The sequence below is a fragment of the Cicer arietinum genome, chromosome 3 (genome assembly GCF_000331145.2).
Source record: "Cicer arietinum cultivar CDC Frontier isolate Library 1 chromosome 3, Cicar.CDCFrontier_v2.0, whole genome shotgun sequence".
Taxonomy (NCBI): Eukaryota; Viridiplantae; Streptophyta; class Magnoliopsida; order Fabales; family Fabaceae; genus Cicer; species Cicer arietinum.
The window spans coordinates 2,033,248-2,051,083 of record NC_021162.2 but is presented as its reverse complement, the minus strand read 5'-3'; the positions used below and the strand labels follow the sequence as shown (position 1 = coordinate 2,051,083).

The window sequence follows — 17,836 nt, the reverse complement described above, 5'->3', positions numbered from 1 at the left end:
TAATTGCAAAACAAAAAATTATTTTATAATAATTTAACAAGTTCAGATTAATTGCGAAAAAAACAAAAGTCAATGAATACTTAGTATTCATCTCTTTTTCCATTTGTTTTTCAGGATGGCAGTCGAGAAATTATCCACCTAAGAAAAAAATATATAGTGATTGTACAACCCCTGAATTTTGTTTGAGAGATCCTTGAGTTTAATTGTATGATGATAAAGAAAAAATTAATATGATGGTCAATAAATTACACACAAATACCTATTGACATCAACTCTACCACATTCACGAATCATGACTAAACAAAAATGCAAGACAAACTACCAAATACCATTTATTTTGCTAAACAATAAAATATACATTATCTCAGTGAATCAACCCAATAAGTTCAAATTTTACAACATCATCATCACGATAAGATTATTATCAGTTTTATATCATATTTTAAAGAAAATACAGATAAATACATAACTAAGCTATATGCTTTTGAATCATGGTTTTAAGTTCATCCTTCCTGGCCCCAACAAGCCTATCAATCTCTTTCCTTTCCTTCCACAAAACAAATGTTGGCATAGCCTGCACCTCAAATTTCTGCGCCACATCCTATTATTTTCCCCAAAAAACAGAGAAAAAAAGATTATAAATAAATAAGTTTAATTTTCATGCAAGTACTTTAAGTGTAAAATGTTCTGCAATGTGTGATTTGAAAATAAAATATACTATATTTATATTATATTTCATTTTTTTTAAATAAAATATAAATAAAATTAGTCTATACGTTTTAAAATAAAAAATATAAGTAAAAATCAATAATTTCTCTCTTATTTTTTGTTCAAAAAGTCTTTCCTATTTAGGAAAGATAGTAAAGATACCCTTCATTTTAATTTCTATTGTAATTGTTTAGATTATATTATGTGTAATTTGAGATGGTGTCCAGTTTGAAGTAAAGAAAATCTTAAGACTCCGAAATATTTATGAAGAAATTTATATTTAGCTTATTTTTTCTTGTAATTTATTCCAATTTTTTACACCGTTAATAAATCACAGCTATTCATAAAATAATTATAGATAAAAACCAAATATATTTAATAATTTAATCATTATACAATATAAAATCTATTCACATTAAAAAGTATATAAATTAAATCTTATATAAATATTATGAGAGTAATGATAGTGGATGTCAGTTATAACACACCAAGAGTCATTGCTATTATAATTTTTAATAGATTGAAGTTATTATAAGATAAAATTATGATAAAATCAATAATAACCATTATGTAAAATTGGTTTAAACCGCACTACCTTTTCTCATATATTATTATTATATAGGATTCAATACGTTTTTAATCATTGTTATATCACTTTTAGTTTCATAAAAAAATTTGGCACTTATAGTCCTACAAATAATATTTTTTTCAATTTTAATCCTACAATTAAAATTTAAAACAATGATATTTGTAGGACTAACAAGTGTGAAAAATTTTATAATCTAAATATTTATTTAACATTATTATATATATATAAAAAAGTAAAACTAAAAAACAGAATAGTTGATAGAAATGAAATTAGGAATAAGAATGTTACAGATAATTCGTCAACATCGATCTTGACGAAATCAACGTCAGTGATCTCGTTAGCCATAGCACGAATAATCGGCTCCATAATTTTACAAGGTCCACACCAGGACGCAGAGAAATCAATCACAACCTTCACAACAGATCCAAAAAGTCAAACACCAGAAAAATTAGGAGAAAAAAAAAGGGGGAAAAACGAGATCTGAAGAGAAATAGAGTTTACGAGGCGAGAAGTTTCGTTGATGTAATGGTGCAAGAGTTCGGATGAGTGGCAGGTTTTGACGCGATTATTATCCGGCGAATCGGAAGCGGCGGATGAACCTTCGGAGGAACCGCCGATGAAGGAAGAGAGAAATGAACCCATTGAAGTTGCTTTGCTTGCTTACTACGCCTTATTATATGCAGTTTCTAAGATATTTCTATTATTTCTCTTTTATATACTACCTCATTCCTAACCTTTAACTATTATCTAACGTCATTTATTATACTTTTTTTTTTTTATAAATATTTTATAATTTATAAATTATTCTTTTTAGGGATTTTTAAAAAAATTAAAGAGTTATTTTATATTTATCTGTCGTAATAAAAATCAGTTTTTAGATTTTTATTTTTATAAAAAGAATATATTAGTATATGTAAAATTTTGAAATTATTTTATTTTAGGCTAAATTACATTTGTGGTCCCTTAACTTAATTTCAGATAACGTTTTAGTTCTCATCTTTTTTTTCTTCCCGATTTAGTCCTTTATTCCTAATAATATCAAATAAAGTATGAAAATATGAGTTTATTTGAAGATTTGTGTTACGAATTTGATGAAATTTGTATTATATTGAAGAATATAATTAATTTTATGAGTTTTGATTGAATTTTTTTTTTGAATTTTTGTTTAAAAAAGGATAACGTTATTGAAATTTTAAAACATAAAATATCAAATTGTCATTTAAAATTCAAATAAAGGACTAAGTCGGGAAAAAAAAAAAAGATAAAGGACTAAAACGTTACCTGAAATTAAGTTAATGGACCACAAATGTAATTTATCCTTTATTTTATTTTGTTTAAGAAAATAATCAGATGCACATGTGTTTGTTGTGCCGTTTTGATTGATATTTAAAAAAAAAGTTATTTAATTTACAAATATTTAATAATATATTTTAAAAAAACATTTATCTAAATTAATGTGATTAGTTTTTTATTTATTTAGATTATAATTATAAACAAAAAATTTGGAATTTTTTTTTTGAAATAAAATAGAAAAGAAATTTTATAAAATTTATTGATTGAATTGGATTTTATGAAGTTGTCCAGGAATATTTTATATCTTGAAAAAAAATTATTTAAAAATATGTGTTCACTTAATATTAGAGATTTGAAATATTTTGAATAACATTTTCATTTAATAGTTTTTGAAAATAATTTTATAAAACCAATTTTAAAAATCAGTTTTTAGAAAGAGAATAAAATAAAATCTGTTTAACTATCTATTTTTTTAAAATTATTTTAGAGTTGAGAAAAAGTGAAAAATTGTTTGGCAATCAAATTTTTTAAAACTAGTTTTATGATCAGAATAAAAATTAATAATCTAATTTTTCAAATCTATATTATTATATTTAACATATAAATTAAAAAACTATGATACATTTTTGGAAATATAAAAATTCAACAAATATACATTAAGTACAAATAAGACAAGGACAAAATAATAGTACAAATAAAATATTTTAGGTAAAATTAATTGTCTTTATACTTCAAATAATTATAAAAAATTGGTTATCTATTATAAGTATTTCTAATCAAAATATAATCAACACAAAAAATTGTTATATAAAAGTCTAACTACCACAAAAAGACAAGTAGAACTAGTGAACAACAAGCCAATATTAGTCAACAATACTAATATTAATTAGTATAATTCAATTTTACATGAGATTAAATGTACTTAACTATCAATAAGTGTAAAATATGCATTTTTGCTTATAATTGAAGTTTGAGGGAGTACATATAACTTTTTTTATTAAATTCAAGATGAGATTATATTTTAATAATTTTAAAATTATAAAATGATTTAATAAAATGTTATTAAATATTTTAAGAATTTCCACACACAAAAAATGGAAACAAATTCCATATTATCCCAATGTTTGAGAGCTACAATGTTTGACCACCGAAGCACCACTCATGAATGCAAGTACTAACGGCTAATTTCATATTAGATAGCAAATGTACAAGTAATATTAATTCTTGAGAATTTTTTAGTTCCACTATTTTTTGGGATGAAACATTTTTATTAACTTATTTTTGTTGCTTATTTTATTTATAAATGAAAAAAATTAAAAATCAATTAATTTTATTTTATTTATGTATATTTAAAATTAAATTTTTTAAATAGTATTTTAAATTTTATCTTATTTAATTTTTTATCTTTATATTTTTAAATTTTTTATCTTATTTAATATATATATATATATTTAAATATTAAAAATAATTTTATTTATGAATAAAATATCTAAAAATAAATTAAAGTTAAAATATATAAACATTATTTTTTTATTCAATAATAATTTAAAACTTTAAAACATTTAAAAAATATTTATTTTATTTTTAACATAAAATTTAATTTTAATATTTTAAATATAAAATTAATAAATTTTTAAATATTTTAAAGTTTTAAATTATTGTTGGATAAAATGAAAAAAATAATTTAAATATTTTATTTAAATATAAAAATAAGTTAACTATTAAATAATATTAAAAATGTAATAAATTTCAACATGAAATATAAAATTAAAATATTTAAAATAAAATTTTAACTATATAATATAAATATTTTAGCATTTAAAATTATGAAAAAAGTTAAATAAGATTAATAAATTTTAAATATTTTTTTAAAAAATAATTTTAATTTTATATATATTAAGATATATTAATAAATAAAATTAATTGATTTTCAATATTATATTATTTTAATATGTGAATAAAATTAATAACAAAAATTAGCTAATGAGATTTTATGATTAAATTGTATGAGATTAACTTTTGTGGTAAGAAATTAATGTGCTTTCATCCTTTCTATGCTTTTAAAAAGAAGACTACAAGACCTCTCCTTTTTTTCTTTTAATGTTCTGACCTTGTCTTCCATCTCTTTCTCTATAGAATCATATTCGTTTCCTTTCCTTTTTTGGATTCTAAAAAGAGAAATGAGAATGTGTTGGTGTCTTAGAAAGTTGGAGCTATCATTAGAAATTAGAATAGATTCAGTGAGAATTTGGGCAATGCTTCAAAAGAGAAAATGTGGGAAATAATTTGGGAAAGCTTACGGGGTAATTATGTCGGTGACATTTTTTTTTAAAATTTTATTCTTCAAAACTTTTGGTTTTGTGATTTTAAAAGTGTAATTTTCCAAAAAAAAAATAATAATATATTGTTGTTGTTAGATTTCCATTGAAAAAGATTAAGACTCTTTTGTTGTTGTTAATAATGGTTATAATAAAACAAAAGCCTCTACTTCTTTTGTCTCTTAAGTTGTGGCTGCTCATATATGTGGGAAGGATGATTTTGTGGTTTTTAATTTATTGGTTAAGTAAGTATGAAGTTGGTATCTTGTGTTGCTTGAATAATGAGAGAATAAAAAAAAGTAAACCCCCACTATTATTTGATGGGGACAAACTCTAGGGACTAAAAAGAGGAAATTTCAATTGTAGTTGTGTTTGAGTTATGTAATTAGTTATTTTTAAATAAATAAGTTTGATTTAGAGTTAAAATTTTTATTAAATATGTTGCAGATGTTAAATTTAGAAGAAAAAAAATGTCAAATTTCATTTAATTAATGTGTTAGTAGCAAAATTTTACAAACAAAATTCATATATTTGGGAAGTGCGATTGTTGGATTTTAACTCTAAGCGTTATGACATGAGAAATGAAAGATTTAATTGAGTTAACAAGCTTCAAAATCAAATTGAGAAATTGGAAGTTTTGTAGTGAGTATTTTTGAAAGAATTATTTTATAAATTTATATATTTATGTAGTTAGTTATTTGAGTCTCAAAAAAGAACTGAGACCGTTGACTCAGATTTAGCAGTGGAGAGAACTTTAAATATTTTATGTTTGTTGTATTGAAATTTTTAAGGAAGAGAAATAGAAACAAAAAGATCATGGTAAATTTTTTGGAATAAGATTTGAAATAAAGTGGTAAATGAATTGTTGTGGTTTGTTTTAATTCAAAAATATTTGAGTGGCTGAAATTTTATGAACTTTAAATAAGTTAGGAAAAAAGTTCTCTTATGGTACTTAATTGTGGTATAAATTAAAATTTGGAGTCGTATAAAGATTGGAATTATATGAGTTGTTGTCCGTGATTATTTAAGGTGTTCTGAACAAGTTTTGGATTTGGAATTTTTTTGAAAGACTTTGATGAGTAAAATAGATTTTAGTCGAATGGTATATATATCGAGGGAGTTGAGGTAGGAAAGTAATAAATAATTCATGTTATGGATGGAAGTGTTTGAAGATTTACTAAAAATGTTGTGTTATGATTATAATAGTTTTCATTAGTGAGATTACTAAGACAGTTAGAGTCAATGATGAATAAGACATTGTATTGTTTCTTAAGATGAAATTGATGGATTTAGACGATGTTATGAATATTTTGAGATTTCGAGGATTAGATTTTAGAATTTTATTCAATGATAGAGTGTGAAAAGGAAGAAATGTAACAAATGATTTATGGTTTAGTTTTTGGTCTTGGGATGTCAAGTGTTACGATTTGAAATGAGTGTTTCAGTGACTAGATGGACGATGAAGGTATGTGGTTCTTGAAGATATTTTATTACAAAGTTATGAGGATGATGTTTAGAGAAAATTATTCCTTAGAAGATGCTTAGTGGGAATATCTGATGAGTAGTTCTTTATGACGTTCAATTGTTTGGACTCATTTAGTTGGTACCTCGATAAAGGTTGGGAACGAATAAGAATCCAGCGAGTGAACCAAATTTTGAAAAATGTACCAAGAAAACTAGTTGCAGCAACACATGAAGATGGGGCTTATGTTAATTAAGGATTCATTAAAGGAATTAACTCACTCATATTCGAACATCGTTACTGGAAGGGTATGCCAATGATTCAAAGGCGCAACTTGAATGCATGTCATGGCAGTAAGTTATTGTGTTCGTCAATAAAAAGAGTTAAGTGTTTGTTTGGTAGGAAAGAATCGAGCATGGAGTATGATAGCAAATGAGCTAAGCAAATAAAGGACTCTGAATGTTGATCACGTGGACGGTTGAATGACGGTGGAGGTGAAAAGTGTTTTGAGATATATTTTTTATGTAGAATATTTCATAGAAAGCATGAAAATTAGAAGGGATTAAGATTTTATTTGGATTGTTGAAGGAATTTCGAATGGCCAGGATGACAAGCTTATTCGAAGAAAGAAAAGTTTAATAGTAATAGGAAAGACAATAAAAAAATCAAGTTAGGTTGGATGACATTTTAGAATATGACATACAATGGTGCGTACCAATTGTGACTGTCAAAGAAGAGATAAATTTTGGAAAAAGACATACAAGAGTAAGCTAAGTAATGATTTCGAAATAATGAAGATGTATCAAGGTTTGAGGTAAAAATTTAAGGTTTATATAAATAGAAAAGTGATTGAGTGAATACAATTTATTTTTCCTGTCACAATGAAAAGATAATCATCAAGCTACAAACAAAAGACGCATCGAAATTGAGAAGTGTCAGAAATGAATGTTGACAGTAGATGTAGGAAAATTATTTTCAGGTTTGTCCAGAATTGCGAAGCACGTAGGAAATTCATTAGCAAGACATGAATTTGAGGTGTTAGACATGAGACAAAAATAAGGTTGGAGACGTAACTCTTGAAATGAAGCACTAAACTGAAATGAAGTTTATGTGTCGTTGATGATATAGTTTTAGCATGTTGTCGAAAATATTTGAGTTTCGATTTTTTTCTTCAGAATTTAAGTATGAAGATGATGTTGAAAATGATCAATATATTATTAGTTTTTTGGATTTTTTTTATTCAATAATTTTTTCCCTTTAGATTTAAATATGAAAATGAAGTTGAAAAAGACGAAGATGTTCTTGAGTTTATAGATTTTCATTAAAAATATTTATACTAAAAATAAAATTATTAAAGATATTTGTGTGGCTTGTAACTTCAGCATTTTTTAATAAAAAATAAAATAAATGATTAATTTATACATATTTTATAAAAGAAATGACCTATAAAAGACAAAAATTTATAAAAAGAATCAAATATATAAATTTTTATATAATTCAATAAAATAAAGAATCAAATATATAAATTTTTCTAATTTAAATTATTATCATTATTATCACCATTAGAAAATATTTTAAACAAAATAAAGAATCAAATATAGAAATTTTATTATTATTAAACAAAAAAATTAAATAAAGACCTCCAAAAATATATACTTAATAAAAATAAATAATATTTTAGTATTTTCAAAATTAAAATCAATAAAATCTTACATAAAATTAATATTGTTTCAAAAAATAATAAATATTTAATTGGTAAATTACTAATTTAAAAATTATTATACAAAATCAATTATATTAATTTAATAAATAATCATTTATTCCAAATCATTTAAAAAAAATTATGAAAAATTTAATAATTTTACTAAAATATTATTTTGGCTCTAAAAGCTAGTCTCACATTAAAATTCACTTTATATTGAGTTTACCCTATTTGTATCATAAACTTATAATTTATTTCGTATTGAATTGACCCTATTTGTATCATAAGCTTATAATTTATGATATTCAAGGTTTTTCTGAGCAATGGGCTACACATGGTTTTAAAAAATAATCACCACTACTCAAAATTTATGCATCTATCCCTAATAATACTAATCAATTTAGTGAACAGTAAAATGTGCTCGACTATTTTGGGGGTACAGTTAACAATTTTGTAATTGAAATGGACCATAAAAGTTTGTATTGTGATATCAAATAGAACCCAAATAACTTATATCATCTATTGGAGTTTTGTACCGTGCACCCCCCACATGTATCTCCCATCTCCCCTATTTTAATAGAAAATACCATATTGTTCTTTTTTATTATGTATAAACCATCAAAAAAATTTACCACTTTATTTTTCACCCTCACTTTCCAAAATTACAAAATCTTACTAAAATTCGAAAATATCAAACTTTCGAAATATAAAAAAGTAAATTTTGTTGACATTTTCGAAAGTTTTGTTAAATATGAAACTTTCGAAACTTAAATTTCCAGAAATTTTAACAAATTTCGAAACTTTTGATAAATGTCAAAGTTTCGAAATGCATTTTCCAGGATGTTATGAAACTTTCGAAAATTTGGATTAATTTGAAAGTTTCGAAGTGTGTTTTTCCAGAAATCATCAAAACTTTTGAAAGTTTTGATTAATTTGAAACTTTCGAAACGTAATGCTCGAAACTTTCAAATTTTCGAAACACATAACATTTTCAAATTTTCGAACTAATTCAATTTCGAAAATTTCAAAAAAATTTTAAACTTTTGAAAGTTTCAATTTGTTTAAAAAAATACTTATAGTCTGTTATAATTAAAATTTTATTTTAAAAAATAAATTTATAATATTATTATTAATTAAATTTATTACTATTTTTGAAATTAAGTATGAAATTTATTACTATAAATTTATTATTCAAATTTTTGAAATGAAATTTATAATATTATTATTAATTAAATTTATTTTTGAATTTTATTACATCATGAATATCATCAGCATCATCAGTATAAGCAACATACTGCTCCTAAACCCTAAACCGTAAAAAAATGGAAAAAAAACTGAAAAAATAAAAATGCATTTCGTAACTTTCGTATTGTTCCAAATCTTTCGAAGCTTGTTTCGGAAGTTTCATTGAAGACAAACTTCCTAAACAATTTCGAAACTCCATATGAATTCCAAAGTTTTGAAACTGGAAACTTTATGTTTCTGAATTTTACATTTTGAAACTTTCAGATTGTTAGAAAGTTTCAAAGGTTTCTGCATTTTGAAAGTTTCATGTTCATGTAAACTTTTGAAAGTTTCAAAATTTTGGGAAAAATGAACTTCGAAAGTTTCATGTTCATGGAAACTTTCGAAGATTTGGAAAATTAATATTTCAAAAATTTCAATGTTTCGAAGTTTATCTTACTTTTGGATTTCAAATGTTCAAATGTTTGCAAATATGTGATTCAAACAATTCAAATTTTCGAAGAAAATGGGTGAAAAAAAGAGAGAAGAATTTTTTTTTGGGATTTTTATAGATAATAATATTAAGGGCAATATGATATTTTCCATGCAATATGATATCATCCATCGATTATTATTGAAGTACTGGTCTCTTCACATTTTTTTTTAATATATAATCCTTATCAATTTTGTATTGTATCTAGGTTCTAACACCACACTTCAAAATCATGTTTCAAAGACAATATTTAAGGCATAACTATAACAAATTGTTATTGAGAGAATTTCCCGATTTAAAATTTAAACAACATTGACAATTTTTTCCTTGACCTCCTAATTATTGCATTATTATTCTAAAAATAAAAAATAAAAAATTCTGCACTATTTAATTTTTTAATTTCAGTCACAAAATTAACTTTATATCACAAAAATTTAAACATTAATAATAAATTATATTTATAATAAATAAAAGGAAACTTATCATTGAAGATAATATATTTATAATTTAATTTATTACAATTATTAATTGATATGATTTAATCAAATTAATTTGAATTTTTGTCAAATTCCACGACCACACAGAAGTTAACCATTAAATTGGTTAGCCATTAAATTGATAAGAGTAGTCAATTGTGTCATGAGAAATCACCCTAGAAGTCCCTAGCCAACACAAAACTCCATATCACATGAGTCCAAAATGAGGACAATCAAAAAACAAATGACGAAATTTTACCACAATGTGTTACACATAGCTGTGCTTCATTTGAAATAATTCATTGCCGTAACAAGTTATCTTTTGTGGAAAAACTATTATAAAACACATTCATGCAAATAAAGAGACTTTTGATGGAACTCTAAGATGTCATGTCAATGCTAAAAAAGAAGACGAGAGCACACTTGAGACAAACTTCTCCCTCAAAATAGAACAAGTCTTGTTTACTAAGTAAGCTTTTCCACAAACATTATTCCATGACCACTTGTATGCTATTTTGTCCTGCAAATGAATGCCAATAAATCATTAATCTCCTCCACCAACCTCTCCTCCCAAGCAAACAAAATTTTCCTTCACCTCCACCCATGAACACCCTCCCTATTCAACAAATTTATCATATACAACAACTACACTTTCATCTTGTTGTAATGACAAATTAAATAAGTTACTAAACTTATCACCAAGAACTCCACCCACCAACCAATGATCTTTCCAAAATTAAGTATTATTCCCATCACCAATAACTCAAAAAATATTTTTGTTTAACCACCCTACTTCAAAACCATGTTTATTAGATAACATCATAACTCTAGCTTTAACCTCCAAGGCTATTTTCTCAACAATGGTAAGTTGAAAGCTTTCAAATCTTTCACCCATAAGCAAACTTGTTCTCATTTAACCCAATAAATTTTATGTGTTTCCTAACTCTCACCTCAAAGAAAATATTTAAAAATAGACTTAATTTGAGAAATGATACTTAAAGGAGCCTTGAAAAAGGAAATGTAATAAATCGATAATACAAATAAAATAACTTTTAAAAGTATTAAGCGATCACCCAACAACAAATTTATGGAGTTCTAATTTGACAATCTATTATAAATCCTCTCAATAACCGGAGACCAAAACGCCACCTTCAAAAATTGTCACCAATAGATAATTTCAAATATTTGAAAGACATTGTACCCGTCCTACAATTAAACATTTTTGTTGCAGTTTGCAATCAAGAACTATTTAAGTTAACACTTACCAATATGCTCTTGTAAAAATTAACCTTACCAAAAGAAGAACGACAACAATTAATCAATAACTCTAATATTTTCCCAACACATTTCATCCAAAATTAAAATATGATTAGCAAACTGTAAATAAAACACTTGAAAACCATTAAGTTTCAACCTCAAAACTTGTAAATCAATTGGCTTCTATTGAGGCATTAAACAAAACATTTACACCCTTTGCAGCAATCTGAAAATTCTAAAATATTATGAGAGTATTTTGCTTTTCATCCTTACCTTACTCGTATACTTATCTATCTCTTATACATAATATTCTATTAATTTCATTAAACAATTTTATATAAATAAACTCTAATTTATATAATATAATATAATATATTCTATATGATTTAATTTTTTATCTTGCGATATTAAAAAAAAGTAAAATAGTAAAGAATATAATTATATTCACAATATTTATAATATTTAGTTCAACTGACAAATACTAATATTGTTAAATTAAAAATTATATTTCGAGTTCGAATTCAAAACTTCAGATGTGCAAATTTTTTTACGATTTCATTCATGAATAAAAAAAAAGAACTATATCCACAAATTTTGGTAAAAAGAAAAATAATTATACATAAAATAGTTCATTGATACTAACAGCACAATCACTGAACCCACACTGTTAGCTTTTGCACCCCCATTTAAACTTGTACCCCCAATTTGTTAAAAACTCAGTTTTATTCTTAATAAATTCATTCACGTGAGCGGTAAAAAAAAATTACTCCAAAATCTAACCCCTCGTTGAAATTTCCGGTAGTTATATTTTCAATACCGGAAATTTCAAATTTCCGGAAGCTACCGGAAATTTCAAAAATCCGGTAGTTTTTTTTTTTTTTGAATATTTTTTTAATTTGTTTGTTATTTTATTTTAATTTTTTTTTTTTTTGAAATAGGGATGGAAAACACACAACCAGTATTTATAGATTTAACTGAAGCATTTACAACTGATCAAATTTTTGAGTCACGAGAAGCTGTCATATCATGGGCAGGAGAGATAGGTCGACAAAATCGAGTAGCAGTTATCATTACTCGATCAGACGTAGAGACTGGAAAGAGAGTAAGAAAGTCAAAATTAATTCTTGGTTGTGATAGAGGTGGACTATATAAGTCAAATAAAAATGACACGGGTACTTCAACTAAAAGGTGTGGATGTCTGTTTAAACTTAGATCGAGACCACTGAAAAATGATGAAGGATGGATTATTAGTTTAATCTGTGGACTTCACAACCATGAGTTAGTAGCTACTTTTGATAATAATGCATTTATGGGACGCTTAACAGAAGAAGATAAGAAACATGTTGACGAGTTGACAAAATATCACGTTGCACCGAGACACATCTTGTCATATTTGAGAGATCGAGATACGGAGAATGTGACTAGTATCTATCAAATTTACAAGCGACGAAGTACATACAGGAAGAATTTGATGGGACCTAGAACTGATATGCAACATTTGTTGACGTTACTTGAAGCTGAGAAATATACTTGTTGGAGCAGGACTCGTGAGGACTCCAACGTTGTGAGGGATATGTTTTGGATGCACCCAGATTTCATAACTTTGCTGAACATGTTCCCTCTTGTATTAATCATGGATAGCACCTACAAAACCAACAAGTATAGGTTACCGTTGTTTGAAATTGTTGGTGTAACTTCAATTGGGTTGACATTTAATGTTGCATTTGCTTATATGGATTCTGAACGTCAAGACAACTTTTGGTGGGCATTGGAGAAGTTAAAAGAGTTGTTTTTTTCAAACACGCCATTTCCTCAGGTGATTGTGACTGACAGAGAACTGGCTTTAATGAATGCAATTAAAGTTGTATTTCCATCTTCAACAAATTTACTTTGTCAACTTCATATTAACAAAAATGTTGGAGCCAAATGCAAACAGTATATATTAAAGAAAGACATGCAAGAACTGGATTTTGAACGTCAAGACAACTTTTGGTGGGCATTGAAGAAGTTAAAAGAGTTGTTTGTTTCAAACACGTCATTTCCTCAGGTGATTGTGACTGACAGAGAACTTGCTTTAATGAATGCAATTAAAGTTGTATTTCCATCTTCAACAAATTTACTCTGTCAACTTCATATTAACAAAAATGTTGGAGCCAAATGCAAACAGTATATATTAAAGAAAGACATGCAAGAACCCATTCTTGAGTTGTGGATGAAAATTGTTTATTGTTCTGAAGAGAAGGAGTACGAGGAACTTTTGCAAATATTTGAGCAAGCATGTGTCGATAATATTATTTTCTTTGACTACGTCAGAGACACATGGTTGAATCCTCATAAGGAAAGATTTGTTGAAGCATGGACCAATCGAGTATTGCATCTAGGAAATACTACGACTAATAGGTATGTCATTAAAATTTCACATTTTGTATTTTTTTGTTTAAATATTAGTGTTGAGTCTGCTCATTGATCATTGAAGAGATTTTTGAAACACAATAAAGGAGATTTTTGTAAGGCGTGGAATGGTATGAATGACATGTTGAAGTTTCAAATTATTAAGATCAAAGGTTCATTTGAGATAAGTAAGGGTCGCAAAGAGCATATACACAACAATCCATTCTTTGAGAAATTGACTTGGGTGGTATCCAAGAAAGCCTTAGGTGATATTGTTGAAGAATACAAGATGGTTGTAGTCGAATACAGATATAAGGATTTTGGCCTCTGACTTGCAGTGTATTCGACTACACATAGTCGTAGTCGAATACAACTTTGAGACTTTTGCTTCTCACTTGCTTTGTATTCGAATATAAGATGCTGTATTCGAATACACTTATGTATTTTGTCAAAAATATGATTTTTAAGACGTTGTTAACGTTGTTTTGACTTTTGAAAATACTTTAAATGCATATGTAAATATGATTTGTTCTCATGTAATTGAAATATTGGTTTGTATCATGTACCTTTACATTTTAACATTTAATGTTTCGATTTGAAGCTTATTAATGAAGATATTTGATCTTCTTTTTGATCTTGTTGCATTGACCATAATTGTTGATTTTTGTCTTCATAAAAAACATGTAGTTTTACAAAGTCGCTAAAAATAACTCTGAATAATAAATAAGTCGCTAATAATAACTCTGAATAATAAATAAGTCGCTAAAAATAACTCTGAATAATAAATAAGTCGCTAAAAATAACTCTGAATAATAAATAAGTCGCTAATAATAACTCTGAATAATAAATAAGTCGCTAATAATAACTCTGAATAATAAATAAGTCACTAATTAATTAAGTCTGAATAATAAATAACTAACTAAATAAGTCTGAATAAGTCGCTAATAAAATAAGTCTGAATAACAAATAACCCGCGAATAATACAACTATAATACTACTGATAATCTCTTCCTCTAGAAATGTGTAAAGCTATCTCTAATAAGACACGCATCTGATCTTCAGGACCACCCATATGCAAATCTAAACTCTGCTGTATAAGACCGCCAAATGCGTGACACCGTGTACACCTAGTATCGGGACCAGCATCATGACTAGGACCAACATCATGACTATGACCAGCATCAGGACCAGGACCAGGACCAGCATCAGCATCATAACTAGGACCAGCATATACAGCAACATAAGGGATCACCCGAGGATGAGATATCCTATAATACCACTGGATGTATCCCTCAACACACTCATGTGGATATGCAACTGGGTGCAATTTAGCTCGAAGTGATCGTACAGAATTCCGGTACATACTTCATTCAACGTCCACATCACGTGCAACAAGCATCGGTAGTGTAGGAGGAATGTGTTGAGTATACCCAAACTGTCGTATGCACCTCTCGGGTAAATACGGAACCATCGTGAAACACCAACGAATGTATCCTGTAAATAATGACACAGACTGAAATCGTGTCACAGCGTTCTCATCGTAATTCGGTGCCCAGATAATATCAGTATCCCTCAAAGCATCCAACTTTTCCATGTAATATGCAACATTCCCAGATGTTTGTTTTGCAGTCCAACGAAACATTCGTGGCATCGAGGAAATATGTTCATCCATATCCCGTTTACAAATATCAGGAAAATGTTCATAAATCCAAATCTGTAAATAATTGAAATGTAGTAAAATTATTAAGGTGATGAAATAATTAAAAAAATAATGATAAGTATAATAAATATAATAGTACCTGAAATAAAGATAAATATCCTCCAATCTGTTTGGCTGCAGGCAATGTACTATCTCTAAGATAGTCATATAACACAACAAGTGCAGCCGGTCCCCATGCCCATTTACCACAACTATCAAGATCTTGAAACAGAAAGAGATATTTTACAGATACAAGTGTAAAACTTTTATCAGCAAGAATGGTACACCCTACCAAATGAAGTAGATATGCCCTAGCTGCACAATCATATCTTCGTTCATGAAGTTTCTTAAAAAATACCTCTTTCAACCACTCAAAACTATACGAGGCCCCTCTATTGGTCCTAGTCTCAGTGACAGCTTCATCATATGCAACTCCCAACAACTCAACAGCAGCAGCAATTGTCAAATCTTCATTGACATTTGCGGGAGGTGTGAAAAACTCTCCAGTACATGGGATGCTCAAAAGATCCCTGACATCGTCAAGAGTAATAGTCATTTCACCGAATGGCAGGTGAAATGAACTAGTCTTTGTGTGCCATCTCTCAGCAAAAGCAAATATCATATTACCCTCAATCATATGCAAACTACATCTTCTCAGATGACGTAATCCAAATATATTAATCTAATGATCTATTTGAGCAGGTAAATGATATCTAATATCAATGAATTTGTCTTGCTTTTTGTCATGTAAAACAACTTTCAAGGCACGTCTATCCTGTTTAATTAAAAATAACACAATTACAAATATATTATAATCTTATACTACAAATAAATTATAATGTGTAATAAAATAACCTATACTACAAATATATTATAATATGTAATAAAATAAATTATTTACTAACCTATCCATTCCACACATTAATTGCAATATGATGCTCATAATCTTTAAGGACAGAAAGATCATAAGGACCTCCAGGAAACATGGGTTATTCAGGCTGGTGCCGCCGACCATGTTCATCATCAAATTGTTGCTGTTGTTGATCATGTTCATCATCAAACACATGATCTTGCTGGGGCTGCTCATTCAGGGGCTGCTCATCCTGTTCTGCATCAAACATAGGATTTTGTTGGGGCTGCTCATCCTGGGGCGCCTGCCTTTCCTCATTTCTCTTTCTCCTTTTTTCAACAGCAACTCTCCTATTTGATTGTGTAGGAGGCCGAACTCGCGAATGATCACCGTCAGTTTTTCCACCTCTGGTCCTCACTAACAAAATTCAATAAAAAAAAATTACACAGTGTACCGGAAATTTCAAAAAGGAATGAAATTTCCGGTAAACAAACCGGAAATTTGAAATTTCCGGTAGTTCAAAATGCATACCAGAAATTTCAAAAAATGAAATTTCTGGGAAGGCATCCGAAAATTTCAAATTTCTGGTATTGATTTTGAACTACCGGATTTTTCAATTTTCCAATGAACCTTCCCGGAAATTTCAAAATTTCCGGTATGCATTTTGAACTACCGAAAATTTCAATCCTCTTAAAATTTCCGGTAAAAACTTTTTTTTCAGAAAAACTCATTTTTCTGAATTTTTCAAGTGTGGGGTACAACTGTTTTGATTTTTTCTTATTTTGACTTTTACTGATTTTTTTAAGGTTATTTTGGATATTTCACTCAAAAAACATTAAATTGGAGGGTATAAGTTTAAATGGGGGTACAAAAGCTAACCGTCCTGAACCCAACCCAACATTTTTAATGGCCTAGTGGAGTTATATGAAAAGGCAGCTTTTTTTCCACATATTTTCTCAAAAAACCTCCAATTTTTTATTTGAATTAACAATTTTTGTAAAATTGAATTCCAAACATGTATTTAAAAATATAGCTGAGAGAGAACGTATAAAAATTATTGATTCCATTGTCTCTCCCTTCATGATTTGGCTCACCAAACATTATGCACTATACTATTGCTCTAGTTATGAGTTGTCCCATTCGCGTACATGAAAATGAGATAATAAATATAGTTTAATTCTCATGCAATATTAATATAGAACATTTTATATTATCAAACATCACAATTATTTAAAAATATAATTTTAAAAATGATTAAAATAAAAATTAAATAATTTTAATATTTTACTAATTATAAATGAATAATCAAATAAAAACTATTTACATTAACATTTTATATGAATTAATCTTAATAGATATGGCATGTAAAGGAAA

General features: G+C 27.0%; 1 protein-coding gene across 1 annotated transcript; it reads right to left on the bottom strand.

Moving 5' to 3' along the window:
* Positions 1–307: 307 nt before the first annotated feature.
* Positions 308–1,995, bottom strand: LOC101491494 (thioredoxin H2). Its single transcript, XM_004489106.4, has 3 exons — positions 1,799–1,995; positions 1,586–1,708; positions 308–601 (listed from the first exon to the last, which is right to left on the bottom strand). The coding sequence occupies exons 1-3, from the start codon at positions 1,937–1,939 to the stop codon at positions 470–472; spliced, it is 396 nt and encodes a 131-aa protein (XP_004489163.1). The 5' UTR covers positions 1,940–1,995; the 3' UTR covers positions 308–469.
* Positions 1,996–17,836: the final 15,841 nt, after the last annotated feature.

Excerpts from the sequence above, each read along its gene's own strand:
- LOC101491494 (XM_004489106.4), bottom strand. The coding sequence starts at position 1,939 with ATGGGTTCATTTCTCTCTTCCTTCATCGGCGGTTCCTCCGAAGGTTCA. Across the intron at positions 1,709-1,798 it reads TCAACGAAACTTCTCGCCTC|GTTGTGATTGATTTCTCTGC; the intron begins GTAAACTCTATT and ends TCTGTTGTGAAG. Across the intron at positions 602-1,585 it reads TCGATGTTGACGAATTATCT|GATGTGGCGCAGAAATTTGA; the intron begins GTAACATTCTTA and ends GGAAAATAATAG.